Raw genomic sequence first — 12,865 nt, forward strand, 5'->3', positions numbered from 1 at the left:
GCCGACAAAAAGGTAAAAGTTCATAATAACCACTATAAATAATGCTCAAAGGTATGACTTTCAAACACATACATCATTGCATTAATATTATATCAATCAAGCGTGTAATGACTTTAGCATCGGAGTACATTCTGTAGGTATTATCCTAGTAGTTTGGACACATATGAGACTTTTAATGGACAAGACTTGGACTTTGTATGACATATTGAAAACTGAGCAGTTGACCTTAACCCCACACTTGAAATATTTTGGTGCCCACTGTGGGGCTAAGTGATCAACTTGAAAAACCTATGGTAGCCACAAGGAACATGACAAGTAACATAGTTGTGGAGGAACAAGATCAGTTGTATAATGAAATTCAATCATTTAACCCCAACCTATTGGTTTTATTCAACCTCTACTGCATGGTCTTAGTCGAACTCAAGGACATAATGACCTCTTTCGGCTTCAAGTTCGTCTCGACCTCATTCGGTCTTAACCTGTCGAATTCTCAATCAATAGCTCGGGAGTTCGGCCTCATGTGTCTTTGCCTCTTTCGACTTTAACCTATCAACTTTTTAGTTGTCAGCTTGATTGTTCAATCTCAAGGGCACCCTAGCCTCTTTCAGCCTCAACTTGTTGACTTTTTTAGTTTTTACAACTCGCTTGTTTGACCTCAAGAGCGTCTTGGTCTCTTTTGGCCTCAACCTGCCAACTTTTTAGTCTTGAAAACTCGGTCGTTTGGCCTCAACATAGCCTCATTCGGCTTCATCGTCTTAGCCCCTTTTGGCCTCAATAGCTAGGCCATTCGTCCTCATTTATTATGTCTTGGTCTTTCGATCGTTTGACCTCTAGAGCATCTTGGTCTTGGCATCAACTTTTTAGTCTTGACAACTCGGTTGTTCGGTCTCATTTGCATCTTGGCTTTTGTCGATATCGACCTTTTGATTTTTCAGTTCATAGCTCGGTTGTTCGATCTCAAGAACGTCCTTACCTCTTTTGGCCTCAACCTATTGACTTTTTAGTATTGACAACTTGCCCATTCAGCCTCAAGAGCATCTTAGCCTCTTACAACCTCAACCTGTCGACTTTTCAATCTTAATAGCTCGGTAGTTCGACCTCAAGAGAGTCTTGGCCTCTTACAACTTCAACCTGATGACTTTTCAGTCTTGATAGCTCGGCCGTTTGGCCTCAATATAGCCTCACTTGGCTTCATCATCTCAACTTTTTTTGGCTTCAACAGTTAGGCCATTCAACCTCATCTACATCTTGGCCTTTTGGTCGTTCGGCATCAAGAGTGTTTCTACCTCTTTCGACCTCAACCTGTTAACTTTACAGTCTTAACAACTTGATCCTCTGGTCTCATTTACGTCTTGGCCTTTTTCTACCTTAACCTATTGACTTTTCAGTCTTAACAGCTCGGCTGTTAGACCTCATCTACATATTGGCCTCTTTTAGCGTCAACATGTCAACTTTTTAGTATTGATAGTTTGACTGTTCTGCCTTAAGAATGTCTTAGCCTCTTTTGCCCTCGACCTATCAACTTTTCAGTCTTGACGGATCGGTTGTTCGACCTCAAGAGCGTCTAAGCCTCTTTTAAGTTCAACTTTTGACTTCTCATATTGGAAGCTTGCCCAATAAGCCTTAACAAGAGCTTGGTCTCTTTCAGTCTTAACCTGTCGACTTCATTCTTGATAGCTCGACCCCGTTCAGGCTTAGCCATTCAGTTCAGTCATTCGACATCAAGCAGTTAACCCCAACCTTTTGACCTTAATATCTGACTCGAGTTCATTCTTGAAAGCTTGGTCTTGCCTTGTTGGCCTTACTTTCTTGGCCAAGGCAATCAACAGGTCGGTTAAGGAAAACTTCCCCAAGTGAACCCCTACCCACCCTTCAACTGATGGATCAAGGACGATGTCCCAACCATCTATACCATAATCAAATTTCCTTTTTGATTTTATTTTGTATGTGTTCATTCGTAAGACAAATTAATGTTTCTTTATGGGTTTGTTGTGAGACATTTTCAAGATAATACAATCTTTCACTCTCTCTATCACTAGCAATCTTCTCATTAGAATGGATGTTCTTATAAATATAATGAATTGGGTAAAACGAGACAACACAACAATGTGATTTGGTTACCTTGGTGATGGAGAGAAAATTACAATTCAATGTAGGAACAAATAAAACATCAAGAATTAATAAGGAGGGTGAAAGAATATAATATTTATACCTTCAATAGGAAATGATACGTCATTGGCCTTAATAATAACATTTTTAGAACAATTAGGACAAAAATTAGTAAATTTATGAGGATCACAAGTCATACGATGAGTAACATCTGAATCAATTATCAATCACTACCCCTAGTAACAATAGAAATATTAAGTACCTAAATAGGTTACAAATCCGACAACAGTAGAAATATGACTCTTTCGAAGCTTGGAAGTCCCATAACCATGTTTCTCTGATTGATTTTTATCAGAAATTTAGAAATATTCAATAAAATAAATAAACATTAATTTCTATATTGTAGAAAATATCGATGTTTAACTCTTGATACCATATAAAAAGGTTTAAATAATATTTTTGATGTATTATTTTAAAGAATAATTGTAATATATATATATATATATATATATATATATATATATATATATAAGACTCTTATTTATATATATATATATATATATATATCAAAATTAGAGAAATTTAATTATCTAATGTTTATTAATAGAATATTTAAATATTTTAAGAAATGAAATGTCATATTATGTTTTACATATGTATAACTAATTTTCATGTTTGGATAATTTTTTTAAAAATTTATAATTTATATATAATAACAAATAAAATAGAAATATAAAAAATATAAAAATATGTAGAATAAGGGAATTCCGTTGTTATAAATAAAGATTTTCTTTTATGAGCACTCTTTGTTAAATTGTTATTTTACTTTTGTAACCTTGCCCAACGAGATACCTTCATTTACATCATATTTAATTTTAATAATTCACGCAGGAATAATGTAGAAGCTTTTTATTAAAGAAGAATAGGGAACAAAAAGTTAAAAAAAGGAAAATTTGTGAGTTTCATCATATTATATTCTCACTTTAGTCATGATTTGAGAGGGAACGTGTAAATAATAATTTTTAAAATATTAAATAATTTTCCACAGTATGTATCTTCCAAAAAAAACTTTTTTAAACAACAGAGTAAAAAACAACTAATAAATTGATGTATGGACATTATAATATAATTTACTTATTATTTATTTCACTCAATTTTTATAAATAACATATATTTTTCCTTCTATTTCTTCTGCATTTTAACTTTTTGTTATCTCTATTGTTAATAATTGTAGTTCGCGACTATGGTAATTCTGTTTATCGTCTCATTTTCATACAACAAGGAACTTTGTACTCAAATGTTTCTCAAATAAAAGCTTTGTAGATTTTATTTCTATAAAATTTTAAATTGTAGATTTTGTTTTTTAATTTTTTAAAATTAAATGATTTTGGTTTACCAGTGATATATAATAACATAAAATATTAATATATTTGTCAAACTAACAAGTGTTAATTATTGAAATTATTATCACTTTCGTACATATACTATTCTTATTACCAATTGCTTTTGTTAAAGCTAAATAGAAGTCTAAGTTAAAAACATTCAATAATTAAAACTATAAAAACATTCAATAATTTAAGCTAAATAGATTTTTCTAATTTTAGAAGACGAAAGGACTAAATCAATAATTAAAAATTAATAAGAACCAATGTTGCATACTTAATAAAACTATAAAAATCAAAAAGTGAATTTAAACATTAATACTCTATGAACTTTTGTCTCATGATGATAAATATTTTTCAAAACAATTTCTTAGTACTTTTTGTTATTATTGTATATTTTATTTACTTCTACTTTACTCGTTGAAATGGATTTAATAAAGTGGACCAACTTGATTCACGTATGTCCGAGTGAAATCAAGTTGAAAAATGACAAAAAATTTTATTATGGTGAATTTGACCTACCTGCATTCCAACTTTGATTGAGTCTATATTAGACCCATCCATCTAAAAAAATTCAATTCCAAGACAATGATAAATTAAAACTTTAATTATTGAATTTGTTGCTTATTGTGTAAAAGTTTAGAAAAGTATAAATCAATACAAAATTAATGAATGAAGATACAATACTTTTTTGGTTCTTTAACTTATTATATATTATGAAAAATCTTTCACTTTTAATTATAAACTTTTTATATTTTTTTAATATACAAAGTCATAGAACTATTTTTTTTTTTATTTTGAAAAATCATATTTGACTTATGAAAATGTGTTATGTGTGGTCCCTAAGAAAAAAAGAAGAAGATAATCCAATCAGAAATCACAATGATTAATTGAATGACATCTGTTACTTAAAGCTTTTGTGACCAACCATGTGTGTAGTCTCTATTGATTTAGCAACATTTTGAACAAACCTATACATATAGACATCAAAAGTGTAGGTCACCAAAAAGTGTTATACTAAATGACAAAATTCCAAGTCAATTGCTGGCCAAATAGCACTTGTTTAGACTGCAAAATTTGAAGGTTTGAAAGTAATTATTATTTATCAATTTTGAATTAACCTATGTTAGTGTTTATGTAGGTTTGAAAGTAATCTCACAGATTAATTACTGTTTTTTAATTATCAATTTCCACTATAATGTGAGACTTAATTTAGTTAAATCGGTTTTCATGAAACTAATGTCAAAGGTTAATTATTATTTTTATGTATAACGTGGGACTTGGTTTATTTAAAATAAAACAATAATAAAGTTTAACCTAATTGAAGAAGAATGAAGACGTGTTTAAATAAATTAAAAATATTATATTTTTAATTTATTATCAAATTTCGTGTTTCTAGAACTGTAAACTTTTTGTAGTCTTTTAGTTTATCTGCTTGCAACTTATATTTTTTTTAACTATTATGTCACATTTGCTGACAAGTTTCTCATCCTTACTTTCTTTTTCTTTTCTTTTTATATGAAAGGTTTATATTTCGTTTGCTTAAATTAAAGAGGTGAAATATGTTAGTAATTATGTTTGAATAAGTGCATGTATTGATTTTACCAGTTAATTTTTGGAAACATGTTTATTGTCAAAATTGTGTGTAATAAAAGTTGAAGGTTTTCATTTTAAATATTTCTCAAGCACATTATGTATTTTATTTGTACATTTTGTTAATTTTTTTTATCGGTTTATCACTCAAATAATAACAATCATTATTCGAACTAAGCATGGACATTAGGTTATTTGTTTTTTTATCAATAATGTTAATTATTAATATTTATTAGTTGAAAAAGTTGAACCTATAATCTTTTTTCATTATTCCTTTTAACTTTAATAATAAGTCAACTTTATATCTCCATTTAATTACTTAGTGTTTATCAATACTCTCATTCAAAGTTTAAAATACAAAAATGCTAAAATAATTTTATCTTATTAGAAGCTTTCATCAATCAATCCACAAATAGTCACTTTAATCAATAAAAATGCATAATTTTTTTCAGATACTTAATAATAATTTTAACAAAATCAGAATATATATATATATATATATATATATATATATATATATATATATATATATATATATATATATATATATATATATATATCACTAGTTTAAAGCTGGTTTTAATTACTTATTGAAACCAACCATTTGTGAGTTAAATAGTATAATTAGCAATCAAACATGGTAATATTGAATTAATAATATTATTACATGAATTGAATTAACTTACCTCGTTTGTTTAGACGGAGACTTCTGTGGCAATGGTTATACGATGATAATGTTAGCCACTTCGCATGGCGACACGTCGCGCTAAGTATATTATAGTGAGTATGTACAGAGCATACTAAGAGAAAAAAACGTTCTTAACCAACAACAACGAATAAAAAAAAGCCAATTATCTGTAGCCAATAATAATCATCTTTTTATTTTTGTTGGAGTCTCCAACTTTTAAACTAAATTGTAACGGGGGATTATTTTTATTTTTTCGTTATTTTTTTATAGTAATTAGGTCCACTATTGTTATGTTAAATCTCGTTAAGTATAACTGTTAAATTATAAATTCGTATTCACTATATATAAGATTTACAACCTAACACATGGATTCTTGAAATAGTATTTTTTTTTTAAATTATTTAAGAAACAAATATGGTTTATTTCTTAAAATAAAAAGAAAAAAATGTTTATTTAAAATAACCGGATTAAACAAACATGTAAAAATTAGAAAATTTTGAATTTATTTTAAAAAGTAATCAATATATAAGTTATTGTAAAAAAATTGGAAAACAAGTTAGACCACCACAAGTTCATATAGTTTTGGACAGATCCTCGATCATAAGGTTATATTTTAATATATAATAATTTTTTATTTTTAAAAATACAACTAGGTGCTAGAAGCAAATTATTATGGTGTGTAATTTCTTTAAGCTCTCTAAAATGCAAGATCAGAAATGAATATCAACAATGTATTTTTTATCATGTTCTTTTTACTCCATATATATGTTAAGACAATTGATTTATTTCTTATGACTCATGATTTCAAATAATATTATTATATCGATTTTAGCCTTGAAAAACAACGCCATGTAAATACAGCATCGATTATTTTAAAGATAAAAATGATAGAACTTCATATTATTTAAGTTGGGTTTTATAAAAATGACATAACTTTAGTAGATAATAACACTTTTATATTCATTTCACATCCTATAAAGATAAATTGGTCATAAAATAATAAAATTTTATATATTTTTTTAAGAAAGAAGAGAATAAAACAATGATAGTATAAATGATGTAAAAAATTTGTATCAAAATAATTTTTTTAAAGTATAATTTGATTTAGACATAAGTGATATACGCAAATCGAGTCATCTGTGTAAGACTTCAATTTAAATTAAAAAATTAACAAAATAGAATTAAGTATAACTAAATCATCTTCGGCCCAAAGGACTTCTATGTTAGGAAATATTATAGGGCTAATAGGAGTTCAGTTTTACAAGTCTAAAGTCATGCCATAAATACATGATTTTGTCATTGCGTTATACAAATATGCCTTTTCAATTTCGATAATTTTATAAAAAAATTGCAATAATATTATGAAAAGACCTACAGCTGTAAGTAATCTTGCAAAGGCATCAAGAGTTGTGAAGACAAGGCTGATGCATGGTTCTGTGGCTAAGAGTTAGAAGTTAGAGAATAATGTTTTGTTATGAGTTGTTCTAATCAGCATGGCAAGTGAAGTGAAAACTATGAAATTATGTAATAGATATAAATCCAGAAAATACTGCAGAGGAGGTAAAGATATATTCTTTTATTCGAAACTCCTGTAAAATATGGGAAACAACTATATGCAGCGTTGAAAGAGTAAGTAAATGAAATCTGGGAATATAACTTTGTTCACATTTGTTTAGCCATTTTCAAAGATGGTGTCTAAAAAAGAAGATTACCAGAATATATTTTTCCTTAGCATCTAAAATCTTCTTTCTTTCCTATAACCTCATCCATATCCCACGACACTTGTTATTCCCATTTCACCAACCATGCACCTAGATACCATTCCTGTCTGAAAGGTTGTAACATCACTTGGTTTAGTTCAGCTCACAAAATGCCATTTATATATTTTGACAATATTTTTTTATAACATTTTAATACCATTTACGTGTTATCATGTGATTGATCCAGGTTGGTGTTTATGATTATTTTATAATTATTATTAATGATTGTAGAGTAATTTTGAACCAATCACATAATGACACGAAATGATGTTAAAATGTTGTCAAAATAATGTTGTTAAAATAAAATTATCCTTATATAAATATCTACACTACACATGAAAAAAAGAATTTATACTCTTTTCCGTCCCATTACTTTTCCTTATTACTTTTCCTTATATATGTTACTCTACTCAATAGCTTCACCTTGATTACAAAACATTATCATTTTTAAGACATGTAAATGCCCCAGAGGAATATATTCCATCGCTGGTTTCTTCCTTAGTTGTTCTTCTTTTCTTCCTTTTATCTACCATGGCTTCCTTGCTAGACAAAGCTTTTCGCTTTGACATCTCTTCCTTTATATATCGCTTTTTCATCTATCATGAAGATCATCATCACCATCGTCATCACAGCAAAGACGTTCACAGAAACTTCAACATGCCAAAGAAGGGTCGTCCACTTTCCTTACAGGTTCACTTTCAACATTAATTACTTTGTTTTTGTTTTTTGTTTCGTGTTAGATGTTTCAATCTTTCTCATCGATCGTTTTTCTTCATTTCTCGACATGATGATCATAGGATGTTATCAGATAAATATATTGGAACAGTAGCGAAACTGATGAAACTGAGATTTTTTCGCATCTGGGTGTTCAGTATTATGATGATAATAATTAGTTTCATCAGAGTTTGGTTTTGATGATATTTGGAAACTTGGAATGTTTATGTAAGGTCTTGGATTCAAACTTTCTGCAAAAATTAATCTTTCATCGGTACAAGAGAAAGCGATATGTCATACATGAATTCATCTCCTTTTGATTAAAAATTGAAGGTGAAGAAAAAAAAGAGATAAGAATATAATTTATTATACGACTGGTTAAATGATCTTGTCAGACACGAAGTAGAAGAGTGAAAAAAAGTGACTTTTCAGATCAGTACATGCGAGAGAATATATGAAAATAGAACCATCAGAGTTTCGTTTTTCCTTGAACTTGTCAACAGTATTTTGATGATTACTTGCTTTAAAAGCTGTAACTGGTAATGACTTAAGAAAATAGCTATTCAAATTCATTGTTTACCTGAATTTTGGAGAGGTTTTTGATTTATGAAAGAATCAGAATATGAGGTATATAGTTAGGAAAAAAGTGAGATGCGAACTGAAATTGACATGTGAGATACTTATTCTTTTCAGACAGTTGAGCTGAAAGTAAGGATGTGCTGCACTGGCTGCGAGAGAGTTGTTAAAAACGCCATTTACAAGCTCAAAGGTATGTCTAATTTTAAAAGTTCTTCATAATTTTGGATTATGTATTTTTGAAGAAAAATGGAAGAAAGAATAAGTTTTTTTAATCAATTAAGAGAGTTAGAAAAATGAATAAATAGAATTTTCCGTTATATATATAAGCTATCAAATTGTTAATTTATTCTATAAAAATCCTAATTTTGTTTTGTGGTAATATAAATGAAAACAAAATATACACTATGCCCCTTTCCCTCGGCAATCTCTTTCATACCTCAAACATATTCTATTCGTGGCTCAAATGGGCTAAGGAAAAATGATAGGAACATTTGGACAGGACAAAAAATATTTTTGGAATCCAATTCAAATTCTCCATTACGTATTCTCATTCTTACACAACACACGTATATATTAGAAAAATAAAAAAGTTCAAATTTTATAAATTTTTATACCATTTTCAACCATTAAAATCACCACAGTATATATATATATATATATATATATATATATATATATATATATATATATATATATATATATATATATATATATATATATATATATTCATGTGAATAAACATGTGAATTAATAATAACTTTTTATTAAATTATGACACTAAAAGTCATAATAATTATATTAGTGTGTTTTTTATCAGCATATATTATATTATATTCACTAAAAAAGAAACAACCAGTGAATTATTATTTTGATGAATTAGTTAAAATAAAAATTAACTTACTATGTTTTTACTTTATTTTATTTTGGAATTTGTATTTAATTGTCCTCTTTATGGGAGAGGAAAAGAAAGAAAATTGATAGCAAAAGTTATTGTTCTAAGATAAGAAAGTGAATCCGCAGACATTTATATGATCAAATATATATATATATATATATATATATAAAAGTTTTCAGAACATGAGTTAGGACTCTAAGGTAATTTAAAATTTTCATATTATTTAAAAATAAGTGAAATGAATGATATATAAATAAAATTATTTATAATTATATTTTCTTAAGATTTAGATTATTTTGCTTGTAAATTTATTAATGTTAAATTTTATTTTATCTCTTTTAAAAAAGCTTTACAACATAAATCATTTTAACATATATTATAAAGAAAATAAATAAATGATTGAGTAATGATAGACTGATACTAATTTATTTTCACATATATTATAAAAATAAAATAATCATAAAAGATATTACTTTTTGTATTTTTTAAAAGAATAAAAAATAAGAAAAAATAACGTGAAACAATGTTAAAAAAGTTTTCAGAACATGTATTAGGAGTGTAAGTTAAAAATTTCATATTATTTAAAAATAAGTTAAATGAGTGATATATAAATAAAATTATTTATAATTTCTTAAGATTTAGATTTAACATAATATCTTGATCTCTTGTTCATAATTTATTAATGTCAAATTCTTCTTTATCTCTTCTCGAAAAACTTTACAATATAAACCATTTTAACATATATAGTAAAAAAATATTAAATAATGGTAGAATGATACTAATTTACATTTATTTGATATTATACGTAAAATATCATAAATTTTTTTTATTCTATATAAAAAAATAAAAAATGTAAAAAAATTGTGTCTGTATAATTTCTCTAAATAATTAGCCATATGTATATAAAGAATGTAAAGGAAAAATTAGTTACAAGAGTGTTGAAAATTATTTATAGGGATTGATTCAGTGGAGGTTGAGTTGGAGATGGAAAGGGTAACGGTTGGTGGATATGTTGATCGGAACAAGGTGCTGAAGGCTGTGAGGAGGGCTGGGAAGAGGGCAGAATTCTGGCCATACCCTAACCCACCGCTTTACTTCACCACTGCTGATCATTACTTCAAAGACACCACCCATGACTTCAAAGAAACCTATAACTACTACAGACATGGCTATAACCTCCCAGAAAAACACGGCACCGTTCATGTCTCTCACCGTGGAGACGACAACGTTAGCAACATGTTCAACGATGACAATGTCAATGCTTGTTCTGTCATGTAATCATCATCTTATTATATATATAATTAAGTCTCTGCTACTACCTACTACCTATACCTAATCGCCACAACACTTCATGTAAATTTCCACAGACTCTTATGTATATATAATATATACTATCATATGTATGCGTCAAACGTAGTTTGTGCTTCTGTCAATAACTTAGATTCAAATAAAAAATTATATCATAGTATACTTTATCTGTTAATTTTATTAATTAGTATTACTTTATAATAAAATTGAATAGCTATAAAATCCTTATTTGTATTGTCATTGTTCATACACACATTAAAATTAAAACAACTGGTTTTGTCGGGAAACAATCAAATTTTGTAGTAAACACACATTATCGATAGTTATTATTCTATTGATAATAATAATAATGTCTTGACGAATATATGTATATAATTTTTATGTATATGTGAATTAAACAAGTGAGTGTATAGTAAAAGTCTATGGAGACACATATAATGTATTAGTTTAAGTTTTATTTTATATTTGAAAAGGGAAAATTCTCATATGATTTTTTTTTTGAATAATTTTCCTCATCAATTTTATATTATCGAGTAATATTTCATATGAATTGCGATTTTGATTGTTGTAATAAAACAAAAATATCCAAAAATAATAAAGTGAATTATTTTATAAGTAAATATAAGTTTTATTATATAATTCTTCACATTCCATGATTACTAATATTTTATAATTATATAACCATTAACATTTTATAAATTTGCGTCTCAATTAAGTTTAAATCAAAATACAGATTTAATTAAGTGTATATTGTACATCAATAAACCTAAATAATTTCCAGGATTGTTCATTTATTTTTATTTTTTACTTTTTTTTTTTCACACTGTATTTTATATGTTATAATTTTTTAAATATTGTAAAAGAAATGAGATTTTTTTACAATAATATGAAAGAGATACTCAGATTTTAAATATTAGGAGTCACTCAACTCATTATTATTTTGCCAATTCATAACAGAGAATATCTCATTTCGAATATTACTAAAATGATAATTTTGTAAGTTTTCTTTTTATCAATTAAAAATCGCAATACCTTTTTATATATACAAAATGTAGAAAAGTTCCCATTCTTAATTCTTGATTATAAATCATTCATCTATTAAAGTAGGAAAATTTTAACTTTAAAGTTTTATTTGAGAGATAGTTCACCTGAACGATATTCTTTCACTTAAAAGAAGTAAAATTAACGACTTATTTTTACTCAAACTATATAATTACTTGAACGAAAAATTTATTGTGTGAGCAATATTTCAGAGGTTTAAGCGTCATACCTTGTAAAAAATAATTATTATGATTTTTTTCTGTTCAAGTGTCCAACAATTGAAAATGAAATTGTGGATATTTTTCTTACTTAACATTGGGTTTAATCATGCTTGAAGGATGAATCTTTAAACATAAAATAACATTAAAGATTAGTAATAAATCCTCTTTTTCATGGTCTCTCCTCAAACTCAAGGGCAAGCCAATAAATCCTTTTTTTCATAGTCTCTCCTCAAACTCAAGGTTAGTGGGACTATATGTGTTAATCAAAATATATCAATTGAAATATTATTATTGATCGTCCAAACATGGAGATACCATGATTTAAAGAGGTTAATAATTAAATTTAGACATAATTGGACTGTGATAAGACCAATTATAATAAAAAAATTTATGAAAAAACCATAAATAAAGGTAATATTTTTACTTACATTTATTACAACATTGATATCGAATCCAAATTAACTTTAGTATAAGAACAACTATAACAAATAACTCTTATAGTTTAGAGAACAATTTACCATACAAAGAATATATATTAAAATAAATGAACACACAATTATTTTAAATGAAGATTT

The 12,865-nt window shown here is 26.9% G+C and overlaps 1 protein-coding gene across 1 annotated transcript; it reads left to right on the top strand.

The window, feature by feature from the left end:
* The first annotated feature begins 7,949 nt into the window (after nt 1-7,949).
* LOC124828472 (heavy metal-associated isoprenylated plant protein 30-like) lies at nt 7,950-11,038 on the top strand. The gene is made up of 3 exons (XM_047301771.2): nt 7,950-8,222; nt 8,940-9,015; nt 10,676-11,038. Exons 1-3 carry the CDS (start codon nt 8,064-8,066, stop codon nt 10,996-10,998), a joined length of 558 nt encoding a protein of 185 aa, XP_047157727.1. The 5' UTR covers nt 7,950-8,063; the 3' UTR covers nt 10,999-11,038.
* The last annotated feature ends 1,827 nt before the right edge of the window (nt 11,039-12,865 follow it).

This window comes from Vigna umbellata, chromosome 9 (genome assembly GCF_029865625.1).
Source record: "Vigna umbellata cultivar VRB3 chromosome 9, Vumbellata_1.0, whole genome shotgun sequence".
NCBI classification, from domain to species: Eukaryota; Viridiplantae; Streptophyta; class Magnoliopsida; order Fabales; family Fabaceae; genus Vigna; species Vigna umbellata.

Coding starts and splice junctions, on each gene's coding strand:
- LOC124828472 (XM_047301771.2), top strand. CDS start 8,064: ATGGCTTCCTTGCTAGACAAAGCTTTTCGCTTTGACATCTCTTCCTTT. Junction 8,223..8,939: donor GTCGTCCACTTTCCTTACAG/GTTCACTTTCAA, acceptor TATTCTTTTCAG/ACAGTTGAGCTGAAAGTAAG. Junction 9,016..10,675: donor CGCCATTTACAAGCTCAAAG/GTATGTCTAATT, acceptor AATTATTTATAG/GGATTGATTCAGTGGAGGTT.